The 22046-nt window shown below is 38.9% G+C and overlaps 2 protein-coding genes across 3 annotated transcripts; both read left to right on the top strand.

The window, feature by feature from the left end:
- Positions 1–6209: 6209 nt before the first annotated feature.
- kif2c (kinesin family member 2C) lies at positions 6210–14361 on the top strand. 2 transcript variants are annotated; one of them, XM_039815582.1, is made up of 22 exons: positions 6210–6567; positions 6675–6769; positions 7076–7177; positions 7696–7744; positions 7830–7865; positions 8664–8813; positions 9168–9287; positions 9653–9750; positions 9858–9953; positions 10032–10086; positions 10202–10364; positions 10996–11086; positions 11183–11246; positions 11507–11598; positions 11712–11854; positions 12387–12600; positions 12868–12978; positions 13161–13228; positions 13361–13439; positions 13538–13618; positions 13731–13824; positions 14189–14361. In XM_039815582.1, exons 1-22 carry the CDS (start codon positions 6507–6509, stop codon positions 14248–14250), a joined length of 2124 nt encoding a protein of 707 aa, XP_039671516.1. In that variant the 5' UTR covers positions 6210–6506; the 3' UTR covers positions 14251–14361. The 2 variants fall into 2 exon arrangements, with proteins under 2 accessions (XP_039671516.1, XP_039671517.1); XM_039815583.1 differs by lacking the exon at positions 7830–7865.
- Positions 14362–15411: 1050 nt separating this feature from the next.
- Positions 15412–21831, top strand: selenot1a (selenoprotein T, 1a). The gene is made up of 6 exons (XM_039815588.1): positions 15412–15638; positions 17430–17540; positions 19816–19942; positions 20773–20860; positions 20986–21152; positions 21332–21831. The coding sequence occupies exons 1-5, from the start codon at positions 15505–15507 to the stop codon at positions 21108–21110; spliced, it is 585 nt and encodes a 194-aa protein (XP_039671522.1). The 5' UTR covers positions 15412–15504; the 3' UTR covers positions 21111–21152; positions 21332–21831.
- Positions 21832–22046: the final 215 nt, after the last annotated feature.

Here is a 22046-nt window from a genome sequence, read left to right on the forward strand (position 1 = left end):
TATTGCTTTTTAGACATATATTTCATATATTTTATGGTTTTATTGGGAATTAGTCTCGGATTACTCCAGATTTTCTTCTTTACGGTAGTGTCGACGGGGTATTGCTAGTCAAAAAAAAAATTTGTGAGGGAAAAAAAAATTCTTCTGGTTTTTTTGTTTTTTTTTTAAAAAAAAAATACTTTCTTCCGGGCCCCCCTTCCTAAACCCCCCCCCCGCGAGAAGGAACTTGTTTTGGTGGAACATGTGTACGTTCAATGGTTGTTTTAGTCGTGCAACTGAAAACTCAGTATTGGATTTACCCTGCAGAGATGTGAGGAGCAGTTATGGACATAGACTAATTGGGAATAGGCTACATAATGCTGCAATGATTGTGTCCTCCAACATCTGCAACGTGCTGTGACCAACAGGGGGCATAGTTACAGTTAAACAAATATTGGAAGTGATTACAGTCTGCATTTAATGCTGCTTGTATTAAATGAACATGGACCAGAGAGGAGGATTGGTCATTGAGGATTAGCAGGTTTTGAAATGGGTCGCAGACGTTCGTCTGCATCAAGCCTTACTTTTGTTTAATAAAGCATTTCATTCACTCAGTCCACAGACTATTTTGCTGCTTGATACTGTAATGTCAGGCTATCTGTGTGAAGTGAAATGTATTACTAGCTAATCATTAACACAAAGACTGTTCTCTGCATCAACTAAAGTGATTCTTATTAGTCTCATAAATCAACTTTGGTGGGACACAGTTTCAAATGATTGCTATCAGTAATGTGTGGTACTGTAGAAGTAACCAACCTGTAGACAGACAAGCCATTGCCATACTGTAACTGCAACTGTGTGCACTACCTAGACCGATCTTTACTGCAGACCAAATAAATAAAAAGCATTATAAAAATAACAAATCAAATATGCCAGCTGGGCTAACTGGGGCCTGGTCTGTGTGACAGAGCTTACTGAACTACTTCACTGCTTTAAATGATGTGTTTGAAGAGTAAGCTTAGTCTATATGGCAGCTTTTCTTAAATGATGGGCCGGGAACCAAAATGGGTCACTGGCATGTTTCAGTGGATCCCCACATGCCAAGAATACTAACATGCTTTAATGAGTGAAAGGTCCCGGCTCACTCAGTATTTGCTCAGTTTGGCTCCTTGGCCGTCAAAGTTTTAAATCCCTGCTGTAGCTATGTTGGACGCACACTAAGTTCAGTTATGAAACATTAATCACACCAGACCATCAACTGGTTGACACTATAGAAAAGTACACGTATAAAAGTTATATTCTAATATTGGCCCAGTTTATGCTTTCATTTCCAAGTCCTGAGTTTGCTGTCACTGCCTGCATGTTGCTCTTAGTGTTTGTAGCTATATTGCTCTCTGCTGGCCATTTTGTACAATGCAACATAGACGTCCTATTATCCTAATATTACAGAGATGTGAGATAGGGTTTCCTTTAAATAAGATACAAACTATTTGGTAGAAAACTAACTTTTTACTTTTACCATTTATTTTCAAGCTAAACAACATATACGTTCTTTCTTTAATCTTCCCTTAACCATTCTATTGGTCTGTATTCCAGCGTCACCGCGAGTAGTGGCTGTCAAAAATCAACACCCAAATATTAAAGCCATTCTAGAGACGTAAATTATGGATATCAAATGCTATGTTTGTCAAAACAATTACGTAATTTAAAAAAAGTGACGGGAGAGTATAAGAATCAGTACTCTTCTTCAATCATTTTTTCTTCGTTGTTCCTCTCACCGCTCCTCTCAGAGTCTGTCAGCCGTCCTGGGTGGTTTGTAAGTGTGCTCAGCTCATGTACCGTATGCACGTGTGTGCGTGTGTTTGTTTAGTCTGTATAGGGGAACAGAGCCATGGCCTCTGCCAATTTTCTATACACTGAGAAAATATGCTTTTGGACAGATGGAAAAAGGGGAGCAGTTAAACAGACTCAGGGCCAACAGATACAAGGCCCCTCCTTCCTCAAAATCAACCACCAAGACCCTCCAGACTGAGAAACAAGCACCTCAAAATTTTGCTGCTGCTTTTCCATGACTGCAACATCCACACAGCATGCTGGTGCAGGGACTAAAGAGACTACCGTTTAGGAAGAACTTCTTCCCAGTGAAATACTGAATCCTTATCAGCATGAACAAAGCATTGTGTCACAGAGTTTGCCTGAGGGAAATAATTTCCATCCAGTGTATAGATGAAATTAAATGGATACTTTTAATTCATGACATGCTGAGCAAGATTTCAAACTCTTCTGCAATTCCGAATGAATGCACTCAAAAACTAACAAAATCAAAAGCTACAGCTGTTGTGGTTGCTATGACATCTAGCTGTAGCACAAATGTACAGTATACATGCACATTGTCTTATACAGCTGAGAAGAATAACTGAAACATTCATCATCACCATAATGGCTGCCACTTCATATTGTGTGTTCCTATGACCTGGCCTTCATGTAAAAAGCTGTCAATAGGTAAAGACCACCAGAATACTCAGATGTAATATAGACTTATCAGAGACAGACATACACATGGAGACACTTAAATGACTAACTTGAAACCAATAAAGATATCATGAATAATTGCATGAATTCAAATACCATAGAAGTTCAAAGTGTCATAACAACGTTACACACATCCACTGCTGTTTAATCTCCCTCTTTATAGACTATAATTTAAAACAGGAAGTTTCAGGTTTACTACTAGATTTCATTCATTCATTTCAAAGAGACATATAAACGAGATAAATATTGTGGCTCAAGTGTCCACGTGGCATCATTTTAAACAATGTCATCGCAATTAATGTCATTATAGAGCTGACACGTGTACAAAAACACGCAGACGGGACCATGTAAACACACAGACACAGCAGTTTAAAAAAAACTTGTTTAGCCTACTCCATCCACTCTGAGGACTCCATCCACTCTGAGGAAGTGTTTAGCCTCAGACTGAAGCTGTAAGAATGGATGGACTGACTGACTGGAGGGGAGGAAAAGGGGGGAGGAGCACTCAGAGTAAAGAAGGGGAGAGGAGGGTGTATGGGTTTGGGGGATGTGAGGAAAAGAAGGAGGAGGGGAATACCACCCACTAAGCAAGTTGTGGAGAGGTTCTGGGGGTTGGGCCGCTCACAGGAAACAGTTGTGGCTCCATCCCAGGCCTCACACCAAGCAGCCCTGGGCCACCCAGTCATCGACAGACAGACCTACCAAATGGCCTGGCTGGGCCAAACCGACAGGGATTTGTTTATTTTTCATCCTTTGGTGGTGGGGGGAAAATTGTTCAGCACAAGCTGTTTATTAGACCTTTGATTTGTCATGTGTCAGCGTTCGCTTGCGGGGAATGTGTATACATAAGTCCAGCTTGTGTATAGTTAGGAGGTTTGGAGGCTTAGAGGGTGTGGGCATGGAGGAGTGGAGGAGGCTGGGGGGCAAAAAGAAAAGAGGAAAAATGGAAAGCCTCCCACGTTGAAGGCAAGTCTGAACTGCATTATGGGTCATTCTCCAGCTGTCCCTGATTGTTGATGTCATGGGGGACTGAACTGTTGTGCCTGATTTGCAATGGGTGTGGGAAGAGAGGGAGCATGTGGACAAACACAGGATTCCTGTGGTCACATGGATGAAATGCAATAGGCTAAATAGATTAGAATTTGGCAGAATTTGGGCACAACTGTGGCCTGATCAGGAAGCAGTTAAAAGTTACTGTGTAAGTAAGAGTCATGGATTCACAGTTCACAGCTGATTTGTAACATTGCCCTCAGTGACCTACAATGAGGAATATTTAGAAAGAAAGGATGGATACAGTGCCTTTGTATGCACAGCATAGTAAAACCAGTGACACTTGATACATTTCTTTTGTCTCACAGTACATATCACCCAACCATAAATATAAGTCAGCAGTGATTTATATACAAAATACCTTTTTTTTGTTTGCAAATGCCAATGGCAAAATATTAAGAAACAGCACATTTAACTGTGCAGTAACTCAATATGATAAATTATATTAGACAATTATGTAATAAATGAAAAAAAAGTCCTTGTGATGCAAGACAAAATTAATACCAATAATATTTGATTTGATACATTTCAGGACACTGGGCTATATCATTTTGACTGAGGCTGGAGGCATGTATTTACAGAAGGGAAGGGGACATGTTGGTGACAGCAACACTGTCATGAACTGTAACATTTTGAAGTAAATGTACTACAGGGGAAATTGCCACCATACTTATCTATAATAAGTATTTAAATGTGTTGTTTTAGTTACATAATTATGTCATGTTTACCTGATCTGAAAACTATAATATCTCATAAAGTCAGATTACAATTTAGGACAGGGGCATTCAGTAAACAAGCATTATTTTCAGAAAAGTATTTTCCAAAAAACCGATTTAAATTAGATTAAGCTCTATCATGTCTATCATCTATCAAGCTCTTATATGTAAACATATTATATTCTGTCATTGGCATCACATTACTGTTACTCCTGGATTTTAAATATGAGAACTTTGCAATAGGTTAAGCAAACATATCAGCTGTAACAAGTAGTTTAATGTTGTGAGAAATCTAATCACTTGGCTATACATGGTGGCAAGTAGCCTATACATGATTAAGAGTGCATTAAATATTATAAGCTCACCATAGCTTTTTGCATATAAACTCTTCCTGCAAAGTGGTGACATAAAAGTAGTGTAGTAAAGTATAGTAAGCTTCTCTCTGAAGTGTACCCTTGTGGTGCAAAAGTATAATGTCACAAAAAGTATAATAGCTTTCTCAAAATTATTTTCTAATGGCCTACACATACATCCACAGAGCCTACTAGTTATAAGCAGTTATATGCAATAAAGAATACTACCACAAAAACTACTGTTTGTGATTTCCAATTTCCAAAGTTGATTTTCATTGCAGATGTCATTCCTTACTGATCCAGGTAGTGGCAGTATAACGCCAATTTGAATTTTAAATTTGAAAAAATGCCATAAAAGAAGAAGGCTGCCGAGGACCAATCAGATCCTTCAGTACCCGGAACACCAGTTTCAAACTATGTCAATGGTTTTCAAACTTTGGCGGAGTTGAAATTGGCATGTATGCTAGGTAAAAGTTTGGTTTTGACGTTAGTTGGTGAGAAAAGACAAACAAGATTATTAGTTGACTTGTCGACGAAAAGGTGAAATAGTTTTAAAGCGACCACGACAAACTCAATATGATAAATTATATTAGACAATGATGTAATAAATGACAAAAAGTCCTTGTGATGCAAGACAAAATTAATACCAATAATATTTGATTTGATACATTTCAGGACACTGGGCTATATCATTTTGACTGAGGCTGGAGGCATGTATTTACAGAAGGGAAGGGGACATGTTGGTGACAGCAACACTGTCATGAACTGTAACATTTTGAAGTAAATGTACTACAGGGGAAATTGCCACCATACTAATAATGTTTTACAGTTTTAAATGTGTTGTTTTAGTTACATAATTATGTCATGTTCACCTGATCTGAAAACTGTAATATCTCATAAAGTCAGATTACAATTTAGGACAGGGGCATTCAGTAAACAAGCATTATTTTCAGAAAAGTATTTTCCACAAAACCGATTTAAATTAGATTAAGCTCTATCATGTCTATCATCTATCAAGCTCTTATATATAAACATATTATATTCTGTCATTGGCATCACATTACTGTTACTCCTGGATTTTAAATATGAGAACTTTGCAATAGGTTAAGCAAACATATCAGCTGTAACAAGTAGTTTAATGTTGAAATCTAATCACTTGGCTATACATGGTGGCAAGTAGCCTATACATGATTAAGAGTGCATTAAATATTATAAGCTCACCATATCTTTTTGCATATAAACTCTTTCTGCAAAGTGGTGACATAAAAGTAGTGTAGTAAAGTATAGTAAGCTTCTCTCTGAAGTGTACCCTTGTGGTGCAAAAGTATAATGTCACAAAAAGTATAATAGCTTTCTCAAAATTATTTCTAATGGCCTACACATACATCCACAGAGCCTACTAGTTATAAGCAGTTATATGCAATAAAGAATACTACCACAAAACCTACTGTTTGTGATTTCCAATTTCCAAAGTTGATTTTCATTGCAGATGTCATTCCTTACTGATCCAGGTAGTGGCAGTATAACGCCAATTTGGATTTTAAATTTGAAAAAATGCCATAAAAGAAGAAGGCCGCCGAGGACCAATCAGATCCTTCAGTACCCGGAACACCAGTTTCAAACTTTGGCGGCGTTGAAATTGGCATGTATGCTAGGTAAAAGTTTGGTTTTGACGTTAGTTGGTGAGAAAACACAAACAAGGTTATTAGTTGACTTGTCGACGAAAAGGTGAAATAGTTTTAAAGCGACCACGGCAAACTTGCTAGGTAGCGCGAGTTAATCAAACGTTAGCTCGTTTTCAAAAGTTTAGCTAGCTAACGTTACCGGGATTTTAATTTCTCCGTTAACGTTACAGCACAAAAAAAAAGAAGCTACAATGGAGACCAGCCTTTCCAGGCTTCTTGTTGGACTCTCTGTAAAAATCAGTCGCAGTGATGGTGAGCTGGTATTGTTTTCTATTGCAACTTTTACCCTAAATAATAACGCTGTATTTAGTTAACAAATTTGACGGTGACTTGCGGCGGTTTGTCTGTCTGTAAACCAGGTCGAGTACATATGGCAACAGTGAAGTCCACGGATACCGTCAAGTCTACGGTTATGGTTGAATGGAGTGAAAGAAAGATCTGCCGAGGAAAGGAGGTAAGCAAGTCCAAAATACACAGAAAATGCATGTGTTAACCTTACCTTGGTTGTGATAATGTGAAACCTGCCTGGGACGCTGGAAGTCAATTAACGTTAGTTGAGGGCGCTGAGAGAAAGTCAGTCTATATAATAACATTATAAATGTAAATCGTCATAGTTTATAATAATACAGAGCAGTGAGGAGGACACAGCCAGTCCATACAGGACAACCAGCATTCAGCCCGTTCATGTGAAACAGCCATCACTCTGTGTATGTCATGTATTAAGCAAGTTGACATCTAATCTAAGTTTGTTTGATTTTAGGTTGATTTGACTGAGTTATGTACACTCAATCCAGAGCTTTTGGACCATATAAAGACTGTCACAAAGCCCACTTCTGACCCAGCCCCTCTTGCTCCAGACAAGGTAAGTCACCTTACTTTTCAACACAACAAAGAACTAGAGCAGCCCGTTGTCACTGCCAACAGGCTGGACAATAGTTCTAAGAATTGGAACTTCACAGTTGTAATCAAATAATCCTATCTGAGCTGCTTCCTTGTTTTGTCTCTCCTACAACAATTCTACTCTCAATAAATGACAAAGAAATGTCAAAGGTGAATGGTCATTTGACTTATCCATTCAATTGTGAAATATGGGGTTCAACATTAGTCCTGGATGGAAAGGGGTAATCATTGTAAAGCATCAGGGTGGTGATTGCGCAGTGGATATGTTACCTGCCTTTGGTGTGGCAGACCTGGGTTCGATTCCCACTGCGATACATCAACCAATGTGTCCCTGAGCAAGACACTTAACCCCTAGTTGCTCCAGAGGTGTGTGACCTCTGATATGTAACAATTGTAAGTCGCTTTGGATAAAAGCGTTAGCTTTTATCTAAATAACTGATGCCATGAGCAATTTCTCCCTCTCTCTCTGTCTTTCTATAGAAGTATGAGGGTCGACTGCGCTCATCCAGAATTCCTGCCCCTCCCTCCTGTGAGTAAATGTATTGAACTATTTGCTTGTTTTAGATTGCCATATCGTGTAATTTGGCTCCTAACAGCTTGTTTCCTTCCAAAAGCCTCTGCTCCACCAGTCACCATAGCTGAAGAGTCAGGTCGGCATGCCATGCATGTTTTCTCTCTCTCTCTCTCTCTCTCTCTCTCTCTCTCTCTCTCTCTCTCTCTCTCTCTCTCTCTCTCTCTCTCTCTCTCTCTAAAGCAAATTACTTTTAAATTCTAATCACTCTTCTGTCAATGGGATCAGGGTGTAAATGCTAAGCATTCCACAATCCTTGGAGAGCACAACTCAGGCCTGGCCACTGATTATTCATAAAGAATCATCTGCTTCAGTTTAACGATTGGGGAACATGGTTGCAAATGGATAACTTTGGCTATTGGGTAATTTTGGGCATGCACTACTATCTTTTTGACCATTAATCTGCTCTAAATTGTGGGTAGGAATAAAAGGGGAAAGGAGCGCTCAGTATCATCACTGATAACAAAGGTACAGCATTTGTACAAGCTTGTTTATCCATTTGGGATAGAGTGGACTCTTATAATACAATGCACTGCTTTTTCCCCACAATTGACTTAAAATAACACTTTAATTCAGTCGAAAATAATCAAATGTTTAAATATCTGCTGCATTTTAGTTTCCGCTTTTCTGCACCTGTGTTGATCTTTTGTGGCTCACTTCTGTCACTCTGGGTCTCTGAAGAAACTTTTTTCAGAATGGCAAATTTGTTCTTGTGGTCACTCTTCATTTGGCAGACTACAGCCATGTACAGTGTTTCTTTCTTTTGTACCATGGTTTGGAGTACATTTAAACCCAGGAAAACCATGCTAGCAATACTTAATTTAAGACACTGACACTCATACTGCAGCTGTTTGACTTGGATTTGTCTTACTTTCAGTTGCCAATCGGTCTCAGACTAGGCAGACGTGTTCGTTCCAGGCCCCGGCCCCTGTTCCAGCATCAGTCCCAACCTCCGAATCTTCTCAGGCAAACTTGGAGACGGTCCACCCTAATCTCCCCTCTTCATCATCACTCCTCACAAACTCTGGTTGGTATTGATCTACTGAAAAGCAATTAAAAAATTAGAACATTGTTCCAAAAACATGAGACAAACTGAGGCACGACACATTCTTGTTTCAACATTTGGGTACTGTTGTTCTCAAGGACAGGTAATTGCAAGACCTGCCCATACAATATATTTTGCACATCCACACGACACATTAGCAGTAGTATCGCAAGATGTAGAACATATTGTTGCATGCACTAGAGTAGATTTTCAAGTGCAACCTAATCATTTTAATGCTTTTTGTTCAGTAATTTCAAAATATTTGTACTTTATAATTTTATACTTTTTTTTTTTTTTTGATTTATAAACTCAAGTGCACTCTTTCGCCTTATCTAGCACTTCATAATCAGCACCATAGAAAGAATGAGCCCAAACCAGCACAGTCACTTCATTTTGTCCGTGAGGCAATAAAGGAAAATGAACCTGAGATAATGCCTCCTCCATCTTCAGTCAAAGGTCAGTTACACATTTTACATCAACATGATATCATGTTTATCCACTGGATCACTTAGATCTATAGCATATCCCATACACAAAGGTAGAAAGCTCTACACATTAATGTCACAAGTGCAGCCTCCATTTTCTCCTTTTTAAAGGATTGTTTTATTTTGGACAAAATATTTTGGTGATTAGGTACACATAGATTGTATCAACTCCATGTTCTCTGGGAAGTATAAATGGGTAGTTAATAATCTGGTACATACAAGGAATTCTGTAACTATATTTGTTGGATATTGCGGTGATGAGAATGAGATTTGTATTCATCAGTTGTTTTTGATCTAACAAAAAATGAAAGTATACATCATCTCTATGCACTTCAGGCAAAAGAAAATCGGTGGTTTCTAAAGAGCTAAACAAAGGTAACAAAAGGCTGTCTTGTGTTGTAAAGCCCCCCGACATGCAGACCAAGAGAGGAAAGGTGAGCTTTTTTAAAAAACGTATTCTGCCATTTATATCTTGTTTGTAATTGGTAGGAACTTTTATACACAGAAGTTCCATCTCACAGTGTATTTCCATTCCTTTTAGTTTGGAGAGGCTCCCCGACCAAACCAGAAGTTCTATGAGATGATCCAAGACTTCAGAGAGACCTTGGAAATAAACCCCTTATCAACAAATGAGCACGTACGTTTGGACTCAAGAATGATCTGCCTTGTATGAAATTGTATCGCCATACTTATAGCACATGTTGTGTTTTTACAGATTGAACCTCACAGGATCTGTGTGTGCGTGCGCAAGCGCCCCCTTAACAAACAAGGTATATTGGGAGTGATGTCTAACATCCTGTTTACAGTATCATGTGCAAAAATATTCTCCCTAAGTTTTTTGGGTTTGTTTTTAATTGCTGAATTTGACATTTGTATGTATTCCAGAGACTAATAAAAAGGAGATCGATGTGGTGTCTGTACCTGGAAAAGGTACTCTGCTTGTCCATGAGCCAAAACAGAAGGTGGACCTCACCAAGTACTTGGAGAACCAAACGTTCCACTTTGACTACTCCTTTAATGAGACCGCCACCAACGACCTGGTCTACAAGTAATGTCCTCATTTGTCCTTTTTATTTAGCAACAATGTAGTCTCGCATTGCCAGACCTTCCTTCACAGCCGCGGAGGAAGGTCTGGCTAGTCCACACAACATTCCTGGAAAAACTTGCTCTGGGTTATAATTGGATTGGCGGTTCTAGCTCAGAGGATTTTTCCCGAATCAACCGGAGTTCAGAATACCAACACAAAGAAAGCGGAACGTGAGGGACATCCGGCCGAAAATAAGGGACCTCCTCCGGCGGCACGGGAACAATCCTGTAAATGAAACGCTGTTTATATAGACTAGCAACAAGGTGGATCGGATTGCAGGCTTCCTAAATAAATAAGATGGGAGTGTTTTTACAAGCTTTTACAGAAATTCTTCATGGTGGATATGATTTAAGGAATTTGTCATCTTTCGAGGGATTTATTTCTCGTTTTCCAGAGCTGTAAATAACGTGGGAAAGTGTAGATAGCAGTGTTTACTGTAGTGTGTATCTGTTCAGTAAAGTGTTGATCAGGAGTAAAAATGTTGGAAACTCAAGGTGTAATATGTAAACATGCCATTGCTGTCTTCTCTGGGTTTTACAAAGCGGTCAATTTATGACAAATGCTATTATTAATTTATTTTATTTTTCTTCAGGTTCACAGCCAAACCGTTAGTGCATTCCATTTTTGAAGGTGGAATGGCAACATGTTTCGCCTACGGCCAGACTGGAAGTGGGAAGACTCATGTAAGCCTCTGCTTGCTGTTTGGTGTTGACTTGTCTTGAAGCAGCATTTGTAAAATCTGTTTATTTTTTTGCTTGTTTGGCACATTATCTCCCTAGACTATGGGAGGTGATTTCACAGGGAGGCAGCAGAACAGCGCTAAAGGAATCTACGCCTTGGCAGGTAGGGCCGCAACCATCCACCCAATGGCTCTACATGCACTTTGTGTAGAAGGAAATACTAAATCTTGGTTTTCCGATTTAAGATAATTAACAGGAATCCATCGATTCAGCATGATTTTGTATTTGTTCCAGTTAACTCAGGATAGGAGTCTCCATTGCCTCTCCATTGCTTTTCTCTTTAAACTACACTCAGGATTGTCTAAAACTGGCCTTTTTTACATGGTAACTTTATATTGAATAATTTGAGTCTTTCCCTTCTAGCCCAGGATGTTTTCGCCTATCTGAACCACCGGAGATATGCAAACCTGGACCTCTCTGCTTATGTCAGCTTCTTTGAGATTTACAATGGAAAAGTAAGAAGAAGAAAAAACCTTCTACCTCCATGAACACATTTATTAAGAATATTTTACATTTAAAATCAGCTTATTCAAGTTATCTTAAAAGTGAAATATACTTTGTGATTCAGGTGTATGACCTCCTGAATAAGAAGGCCAAGCTCCGTGTTCTGGAGGACGACAGACAGCAAGTTCAGGTGGTTGGCCTGGAGGAGGTCTATGTGTCCAGCGCAGAAGAGGTCATCAAGATGATCCAGCAGGGCAGTGCATGCAGGTACTTATGTCTTAAGAATGTTTATGTTGCGATGTCAAGGTACATATTTCTTCAAACTTTGTTTCATTCCTCTCTCTAAACTCCTGGTAAACGTTTTGCTTAGACAAAAGCCAAAGACAAAGCATTCAGGGCTGTAGTCAGGAGAAGAGCAGAAACATCTTTTCCTCAGAGAAAAGTCTCCAGTGCCGTTTAAAAAAAAAAAAATAAAAAAAAATTCTAATTTTGAATGAAATGAACATAGTACATTGTTGTTGTTTTTTAAATCACATCTGTTGCTCGCATCCAGGTGCCGTCACACTACAGACTACAACTAAATAGAATAGTGATGTGCTATTGATTCATCTCACTCAAAAAACAAATGGCTCTTTCTCACACACGCAGTGCAAAAAGCTGTATCGCACAGGTGCTACTGCGATGATTTCACTTATGAATCAGACATGAATTTTCTTACATTTGTCATTCTTCAGCTCGAAAAATATACAACATTAACTTGGCTGCTTTCCCTTCCCTTCTGTCCCCGCTGTCTCTCCAGAACATCAGGCCAGACCTCTGCCAACGCCAACTCATCCCGCTCTCATGCCATTCTTCAGATCGCCCTGCGGCGCAACGACCGTGCCACCACGCTGCATGGCAAATTCTCACTGATTGACTTGGCTGGCAATGAGCGCGGCACTGACGTCAGTAGCAATGACCGCGCCACTTTAGTGGAGACTGCTGAGATCAACCGCAGCCTGCTGGCTCTCAAGGTAGACTACAGCTGCTGTGGTGTGCACACGCCAAATATATATTTAGATGTGGATGAAAAGTGAGAAGAGCCTGTTTTCTCTCTTGCACCTCAGCTAGATGCCATGTAACCATGGCTCTCTCAAATTGAGACCGTAAAGAAGAGTAAAATGCTTAACTCCTGGCATTCTCAGAGCTCTGTCCAAATATTAAATATGCATGCAAAGCACCTAAAAAGATATTGAAAATGACACCTAACATGTCTGTGTGTCCACTCCTGTGTCCTGTAGGAGTGTATTCGCTCACTGGGAATGAACAGCGATCACATTCCTTTCCGAATGAGCACATTGACCAAAGTCCTCAGGGACTCCTTCGTTGGAGAAAAGTCCAAGACGTGCATGGTACGTTAAAACACCATACTTGACTTACTCCAAGTTTGGCATACAGTGTATTATGGTCTGTATACATTGTAATGGTTGATGCAGATTCACACCAAACAAGCACAAACTCTGTTGTAAATAAGTATGGGTGGGTTTAAGTACAGAACGTATGTACACATATTTTCCCTTCTCTTATTTTATAGATTGCTATGGTGTCTCCAGGCATGACTTCATGTGAATACACGATGAACACACTACGTTATGCGGACAGGTACATATTTATCCTATGGAGTTTGACTTAATTCCAGTTATGTGTTTTGTGTGAAAGAAAGTCCTACATTTTAATATGAAAAGAATATGCCTGGGAAGATAAAACTTGAAACATTTTTCTGATCTTTGGCAGAGTGAAAGAACTGAATGGCAAATCCAAGATCACCAGAGAAGCTAAGGCACAAGAGCCTATAAATAGCTCCACAGAGGAGGTCAACTTTCACAAGATCAGTCCTAAATCCTAATGAATATTAATTATATCGTATGTATAATTTGCTAAATGTTTTCGGTTTGCTTTTGTGCGTTGTAGGAATCTGTTGTGGATACCAGTGTATATGATGCCATATCGCAAGTGGCAGAGCTGGAGGAGAAGGTTTTTGTACAGTTTCAGGTAGATTTCTTAAGTCGGCTCGTCTTTACAGCATACAGGAATAGTAGTAATCCTTTTTTTTTTTTTTTTTTTTTTAATCAGCTTTTTAAGTTCTCAAACTTTTGTTTCTCAGAGGGCCAATGAACACATCAATGCAATGAGCCAAACCTCTTACAATGTTGTGGAAGGACTCCCCGACCTGGTGGATTATGCAAAGAAATTAATGGGTTTGTACAAACCACAGCTTGATCTTGTTTGTTTTTGTCTGTTTAGTAATTTACTACAAAATAAATCAGACCTAATTGGACTGCTATTGAATATAACGCAGCAAACTGTACCATTATTCTCATGGAGACTTGAACTTTGTGTTTGGATATGAGCATTATCTGTATGGTCTTTTTCAAATAGTTCATCTAGCAAACCTGTTATTACTGCATGCTGACCAGGGGAGACGCAGGAGAAACCTTGTGCTGAATAGATCAAATGTCATGAGATCAAATGCCAGGACTAGCTAACTGCATTAGTAAAGGACCAAAATCTGGGTGGATACATGTTTACATACATGTTTTTTTTTTTTTTTATCATCCACAGACACATTACAGACTTTGCAGACTGCTGTGGAAAAAGAGAGCATGGCAAGGCAAAGCTACTGAGAAGAACCCACCAACTTGCTCACAAAGTGTGTTTATTAAAAATGTCTGTTTTTAAGCAGTTTGATTTCAATGTTTTTAACAACTGTATTAAATAAATGTATTGAGACACTATCTCACTGAAATGTTTCAAGTCTTGTAAGAAACTACTTTGGGAACTACTTGTGTATACAGTATTGTTAGATGCAGCACTTTTCACTGTGGATGTTTTCATGTCTTACCAGGAGTATTCAGGCACCCAAAACTGACCACACTTTTTACACTAATGTGAAATTCAGATAACTAAGAACATTACTGAAGTACTGTACTTAAGTACAATTTTGAGGTACTTTGCTTTATTTATTTCGATTTCCTGCTACTTTAAACTTCTACTCACTTTGGACTTCTTACTCAATGACATTTGTCAACTATAGTTACTAGTTACTTTACATGTTTACATACAAATAAATGATGGTGTATTAATATAGATTAAGATTAAATTTATCTGGTCCCTGGGGGGAAATGTTCAAGCTACCCAGCAGATATAGTAGTTAAAATAATCCACCTTTACCATCTTGAACATTAAAGTGATGTATACATTATGCATACATTGTTATAATCCAATAATAGAAAATCATCTTAATGAGTATTTTAAATATATACGGTATACATCCATGATTAAAAAAGTTTGGTCTGAGTACATGCCCAGGGCAATGGATGATTGCATCTCACGAAGGTTAAATTGTGTTTGAACTAAAAATGAAATGTTGATTTGTCATGTGATATAATTTATAAATAATACACTCAGGAAAGTATACTCGGGTTTCTGTCTCTGTTGAGTTCAATGTCACTAGGCCACTAGCTAGTTTTGGTTGTACTTGACCATTCAGCGTTGGTTCTGGCAGTGCTTGATATGTATCTATAATAACTATATTTTAGGTTTGTTTGAGAGGAAATAACTTAATGCTAAACTAAGCAATGTTTTGTATTCCTTCATTATTTATTTAAATCCCTTCAGTGTAGCTACATTTCCAACACACAATTCTACACAAAACAAGCTACAATCTGTAACAACATGAAACGGTTAGCTATGTTGTAACAGCCAGAGCAGTAGGTGGTGCTAAATATGGTGGCCAGTTGTGTTTTAAAATCCAAGATTAGAGCAAGAGGAAAATGAGGGAGGGACCAACCAGTATGTAGCTAGCTAGCTACAGATTGAGATTAACCTGCGGCCTGCCTCTCTATCTAGTGAGGAAACACACCACGGAACGGTTGGCGATGAAGTTGTTGCGTTTTTCGCTCCTTGTTTTGGGAGTATTCTCGCTGTGCTGCGCCACGTCTGGTGACAGCAGCGGCGTGAAGAAGATGAAAATGCAGTTTGCTACGGGACCCCTTCTAAAATTTCAAATTTGGTAAGTAAATAAGCAAAACCCTGGCGAGTCATTGTAAGCTAGCTAATGTTAAACTCCCCGGATAACTGAGTAGGCCGAAAATCGAAGCTAGCTAACTAACTAGCTAGCAGGAGGGAGCTGGAGCGTTAATGTTAAGCTCATTATTTAGTAACGAAATTACTCAACCATATTCAAACACTGGGAGAATAAATGTTGTGTAAATTCCGGATTTTTGACTCTTCTCATGAACGTTTCGTCGAAAACATGAACCCCCGTTTACAACGCTTAAATTAGCTTCCGATTCGCATCCTCCAATTCGGCAGTTAAGGGGAAATTCAACGCTAAAAGCTTCCGATTCGGCATTGCTTAGCGAACATAGACTGTAGCTAGTCTATTATAGTCCCTTTCCGACCGGAGGGATTTTTGCATTTCCTAGAACATACTAGAACGTAACGTTCCTAGAACCCTTTTTTCTCGTGTTCCGACGGTACCAATTTGGGGATTATGAAATTCCTCTGACCGCAGTTCCTGTAACTCTTTCAGGTCCTACTTTAAGGGCAGGTGGTCTTTCCCTTTTCCGCATATTTTTTATCTTGTATTAACTTTACTGTTTAGCATACCTTCTACTGTTGTAAACAGGTCTTAAGTTTATCTGTGCTCTCTAAAGTTGGCTGTGTTGTTTTACTTTTGATATAAATAAAATATGTAGCTAATATGAAAGTGGGTTGCTACAGTTATTTGTACATGCACACATGAAGGTATGCCTACCTGCTTGATAAGAAAAAGAGCAGAAGCAGGTTAAATGGTTGTGGTATCATAACAAAATATTGTGGTGGTTAGATGGCGGTGTTGTAATAACAAAAAGGTATTTTGTGTTCACACAGCCATCTAGCTAATCACGTCTGTTGACATTATTGTGAATTTTTTGTCCCATCGCAGAAGGTTTACACTAGCTTTCAGACAACTTTGTCTTACCCCTCCTACCAGTTCCTATGGCCACTTGGCCAGCGAATGCAAATGGAAAAAACACTTTTGGGGGAGAGTAGTTCGTAGAACTGTTTAGAAGTGGACTGTTCCTGTAATTACTTGGTCGGAATGAGGCTATTGTTAGCGACTGATCCTACGTTTTTTGCAACTCTGTTATGAAAGCGTGCTAGTAACGTTAGACGTTTCAGCTAGGTAACGTTAAAGCATTAAAGCTGTCCACTTTGAACCCCCTTTTAAGTAGTGTTTTTTATATATATATATATATATATATATATATATATATATATATATATATATATACCTAGACCTGTTCTAATGTGGTCTACATGTTAAAAATACAGTGAAATCTCCCGTTATTGCATTTTCACAAATAGAATTAGTATGTTTTTACAACATACTAATTGTATAATCTGCAACTGTGTTTTATAGGAATATTTAACCTCTCTGGGATAATGTAACGTTAGTCCTGATTTGACAAGTCTAGATATAGTTTTTGGGTTAAATGTTGTGGAAGTTACTTTTTGACACTTTTCATGAACAGTTCATCGTAAACATAGCCTGTCTCATACATATGCCTCAAACATACCGGTATGCCACAAAAGGGCATGTGGCATTGGCAACGTGCTACTATGGCATGTCACACTAGCACTAAACGTTTTTTGCCAAGAAGAAAAACGATCTACAGATGACAGTGGGATTCACATGTGCCAGATCTCAAGGCTATATTCACAACGTCCCCTAAAGATCGTTGTAATGTTGTGGCTGTCTTTGGTCCATGTTTGATGTTGCATGTGTCTTTCTAACCGTGTGTTTGTCTTTGCACAGTATTTCCTGAGGGTACAAGCGGGTGTTTGAAGAGTACACGCAGGCCTTGTACCAGCGGTACCCAGACATCCGTATTGAAGGGGAGAATTATCTTCCTGTGCCCCTCTATAGGTAAGAGAGAGATTGTCTGCCTAGTTACGAGTGGTTTATATGCAGCTTTATTAAAGCAACCTGAAAGCTGTCTGGAATTAGCTGGGATTTGACTGAAGAAATGGAATTCTCATGCATATCTGGCCATGGATTTGTATTTGGTAGTTTTATAGATATAAGCCCAGTTCAGACCAAAGATTCACGACCAGACGAGTTGAAACTTGTCCGGTCTGCAATTTTCTGAAACCTGCCAGTTCACACCAATGCAAATTAGGTTGGGCAAGTATATATTATAACGACCCATTTGCCTGACGTGGCGTTTCACTTTCCCCGGGCCATCGGACAACCCTGATTGTTGAACCCTGCGTAAACTGTAACACGTTAATTGTGAATATGAATTTGAAGTTTTTTGTTTTTTTTGTTTTTGTTTTTCTGTGAAATAAGTATGTGACCGGTTTTGACCCAGTGCTTCAAAGATTCGAAATCGAGAACAATTGAGAACCTGAATAGATGAGCAGAATCAGAATCATTAAAATCCAAACAATACCCAACCCTAGAACTACTGGCTAGAAATGAATATTGTAGGTCATGGGTACATCATGTTATTAGTGTGGATTAATAATTGGTTACTAATCCACTATGGATAAACAAATCTAATAAAATAACACTACAACATTCAGAAACTCAATACTTGAACTATATATGATTTAAGGGAAATTATTTCGGCTCTATAACAACTATATAAAGCTGCTGTGATTTATTTTAAAATGAACACAAACAACTTACCAACACTGGAGGGGTATAGACTATAACGAAAAGATGATCGGCAAACTACATAATTAATTTTAATAATACATTTTTAATTCATATTTTTTCTTGATCCCCAGTGGGGAAATTACAATTACAAAAAGTTTGGGGTTATGATGAACAGTGGCGTAATAGTCACAATAAAGATAATGGAACAGTGACTACAATGGTAGTCGTAGTAGTTAATGTCATAGCCGGGCTCAGCAAGGCATTACAGGATGTAACGTGGCGCAGCAGAGCGTGGGTGACGCAGTGGACGCGGCAGGACGCAGCAGGACGTAGCCGGACATTGCAGGGAATCGCAGAGCGTAGCTCTGCAAAGAAGAAACAGTGAGAAGCTCCGTGTGCTAGCGTCACAGAAGGAAGCCAAACACTATCCATCTTAACACGCTGCCATGACACGGACCTAGATATAAACATTTCTTTAGCTGTGGGATAGTTTTTTTTTTTTTTTTTTATTTATTTTTTATTAGGAACAAATGTCTAGGTAGAAGAGTATTATAAGGAACATACTGTAGGCCTATAGTCTAGCTGCTGAGTCTCTTATGTGCGACTGTTTTGTGCACTTGTCCCAGGTGTTGTAGTTAAAGGCGTGGTGTCACGAAGACCCTCAGGTCCTCATCAGTTGCACTTCTAATAAACACACCAGAGATTAGCTCCATTTAAAGAAAAGACCGTATCACAACCTGGGTTACAAATGCTCCAGTGTTTTTCTTTAGTTTTTGCCGTGTGTATCTCTGGTTCCGTCACTGGGAGAATAACCCTGTGTCCACTGACGGGATGTAGTTTAACCATTTCCACGTTAAAGTTGAAAGGTAGTAAAACCGGAGTAAACGGGATTCAGGCTCTGTGTTACAGGTTAAGTGTTGTCTCGCGTTGCCAGATCTATCTATCCACACCGCTGTAGAGGAAGGCCAGGATACTCCACACATACATTCTGAGATGAGAGGAAAAAAAACGCTCTGGGTTGTTTGCATTTCTTTAAACCGCTACACTCCGGACGCAGCGACGGAACTTGTTTTGATGGAACATTTGCACCCCGCAAAAGAAAACGCCACAGACAATATTAAACAAGGTTTAAGCCAGCGCTACACAGTTGACTCCATTTCCTTGGAGTTTAATTTGTATAAATCACGGTCACTCCCTTCTCCCTCCTCACAGTGTACAACTAACGTTACAATTGTCTCAGAAGTGCAACCATATTTTTAATCATTTTAAACTATGTAAAGACGATTTATTAGATATACTTATTTGTCCCAAAAAAATAGGACAATGTTAGATATACCTGATAATTTTTTTTTTTTTGAACAACAAATAGATGTGCTTACTTTGATACCTGAAGTGTATGTTTATTGAACATGACTAACTTTTGCTAAGACAAACTACTGACTTGCATCTCTCCGGACAACTGTAATATATCTCTAACAATCTTTTTATGTTGTCTAGGAGTTATATTAAAAGCCAGTTTCTTGTTTTTGTTTTTTCTCAGACACGTTGCTTCCTTCCTGTCTGTGTTCAAACTGTTGGTGATTGGACTGATTATTATCGGCAGGGACCCATTCGCCCTTTTTGGTATGCAAGCCCCAGGCATCTGGGAGTGGGGTCAGGGAAATAAGGTAAGGTTTACTGGAATTATAGGATTCATTAAAGGTCTGATCCTATTGGTGAATTTGCACTGATGCAGCTGAGCATTTTTTTGCAGGTCATCACCAAAGATATTGCACAGAAGCATGAAATTCTTATAAGTGGAGGAAAGTGGGCGTTAGTTTGGCTGTGTTTCTAATTCAGTTGTACATACACAAAATGACGAGCACAACTCAAACCCCTGGGGTTTAATTAGCTCATTCGGAGTATTCAGGTTGTGTTTTTAGGTATTGTTTTGCTTGGATTGGTTATCCCCAGAGTTAGACAACCCAAAGGCTTAGAGGGAGAATGGCTAATACCTGCTAACATCAGATGTTTTCCAATCAAACAAAAAGAACCGAAAGCTGAGGCTGATAAAATGTAATGGGGTTTTGGTAGCCAAATGGATGACTATCAGAAAAAACTTACAGTTGCATACAGAATAGAGACTTAATAAGCATTTGGCTTGAACTTATTTTGCTAATCCTGACAAACGAATATAATTTTTACAAGTGACCTTGAATTGTACTACCAGATCTGTGTTTAACCAAAAATGCATTATTAAATATGCCTGAACCTCACCTGGAGTTGTTGCCCATCACTTCAAGGTGTCCTAAAGCAGCTTCATGTTAACCTTTTCAATAGAGGACCACATTCATCCTGCGGGTCTTAATACTTAAACAGTATCTTTTCAGTGCACCACTCTCGTGATTCATTGAGTGAGCACAATGCAAGAAACACAAACATAACTGCCAGTTAAAAAATAAATTTTGTTTAATAGTTTTTGTGCGGAACTTTTTTAACTTTAACTTTTTTCTTTCAGATATATGCCTGCATGATGGTGTTCTTCTTCAGCAATATGATTGAAAACCAGTGTATGTCTACAGGAGCTTTTGAAATCACATTAAATGGTGAGTCTGTGATTCAAACAATTGTTTGCGAACCCTTTAACTATATATAATATGTATTAAAAGGATAATATGTTACCAACGCAAAATGCAGTGAATTACAGTGGAGTAATTATCTCTCTATATAGATGTCCCAGTGTGGTCAAAACTAGAGTCGGGTCACCTTCCCTCCATGCAGCAGCTTGTGCAAATTCTGGACAACGAGATGAAGATGAATGTTCACATGAACACAGGATCACACCACCACTCCTAACCCTACTCGTCACATCCTGGCTCGAGCTAAAAGCCCCTCCATGTAAGTACAGTAGTGTTCGTGGCAATTTTTGGTTTATCATCAGTCTTTTGCTTATAATCATGTTTTTCCTTGAGACATAATGGCCTGTGGAAATGTTTTTTTCTTTTTTTCTCTTTTTTTTTTTTTTTATTATGTATTTTTTTTTTTACTTGATCTGCTTTCCCTCTCATCCCGTCTAGGTTTGAGGTGGGTTTCTCATTGGGCTGTGAAGTGATGTTTATGAAGGTCTGCGCTGAAGGCAGGAAGACTGCTAGCACAGACTGGATGCCCCCATCAATCTTCACCATGCCCCTTGGAGACGTCCCGCCCCTGACACCAGAGTGGGATCCATGGCAACAGTGCCGGCCATTAGTTTGTCGTTTTATTGTACTATTACTACTACTGCAGATTTCATCCAGGTGAAGGAGAGATTTAAGGAGAGATTTAACATGTATTCCTACAACTTGCTGCATATGATTTATCCATGTGAATTAAAGTGTAATTTGTACTACTGAGCCACATGTAGAATTAAGTTTATTGTTCTAAACATAGCTTAGTCGTGTAGAAAATGCAACATTTACAATCACTGTTGTGAAAATAACATTGGGAAATTTTGTCTTTATGATTTCTGAATAATTTTTATATTTCCATAACCTTAAGGAAGCTAATAAGATTAATAAAACGTATTGTAACTATTCAACTGCGAGGCTGTGGTGTGGTGTCGAGGTTTACGGATTGATGTGGTGGAATCGGCTGTCGGAAATGATATCCTAAGTGAGTTTTAGTCAGTTAAATTACCGGAGAGGAAAAGTAGGAAATCTGACTATCGTGGAGATATTGCCGTTTTCTTCCGTAAAGCAGGCGGCCTGCTTGGTTCATGAGTGGACATCTCTTAGCCATCTGCTCAACCTTAGG

This window comes from Perca fluviatilis, chromosome 11, assembly GCF_010015445.1.
Source record: "Perca fluviatilis chromosome 11, GENO_Pfluv_1.0, whole genome shotgun sequence".
In the NCBI taxonomy this organism is placed as follows: Eukaryota; Metazoa; Chordata; class Actinopteri; order Perciformes; family Percidae; genus Perca; species Perca fluviatilis.

What these genes read in the sequence shown, in the direction of transcription:
- kif2c (XM_039815582.1), top strand. Translation starts at nt 6,507, where the DNA reads ATGGAGACCAGCCTTTCCAGGCTTCTTGTTGGACTCTCTGTAAAAATC. An exon ending in TGCAGACCAAGAGAGGAAAG is followed by an intron (nt 9,751 to 9,857) that starts GTGAGCTTTTTT and finishes CATTCCTTTTAG; the next exon opens with TTTGGAGAGGCTCCCCGACC. An exon ending in AAAAGTCCAAGACGTGCATG is followed by an intron (nt 12,979 to 13,160) that starts GTACGTTAAAAC and finishes CTTATTTTATAG; the next exon opens with ATTGCTATGGTGTCTCCAGG.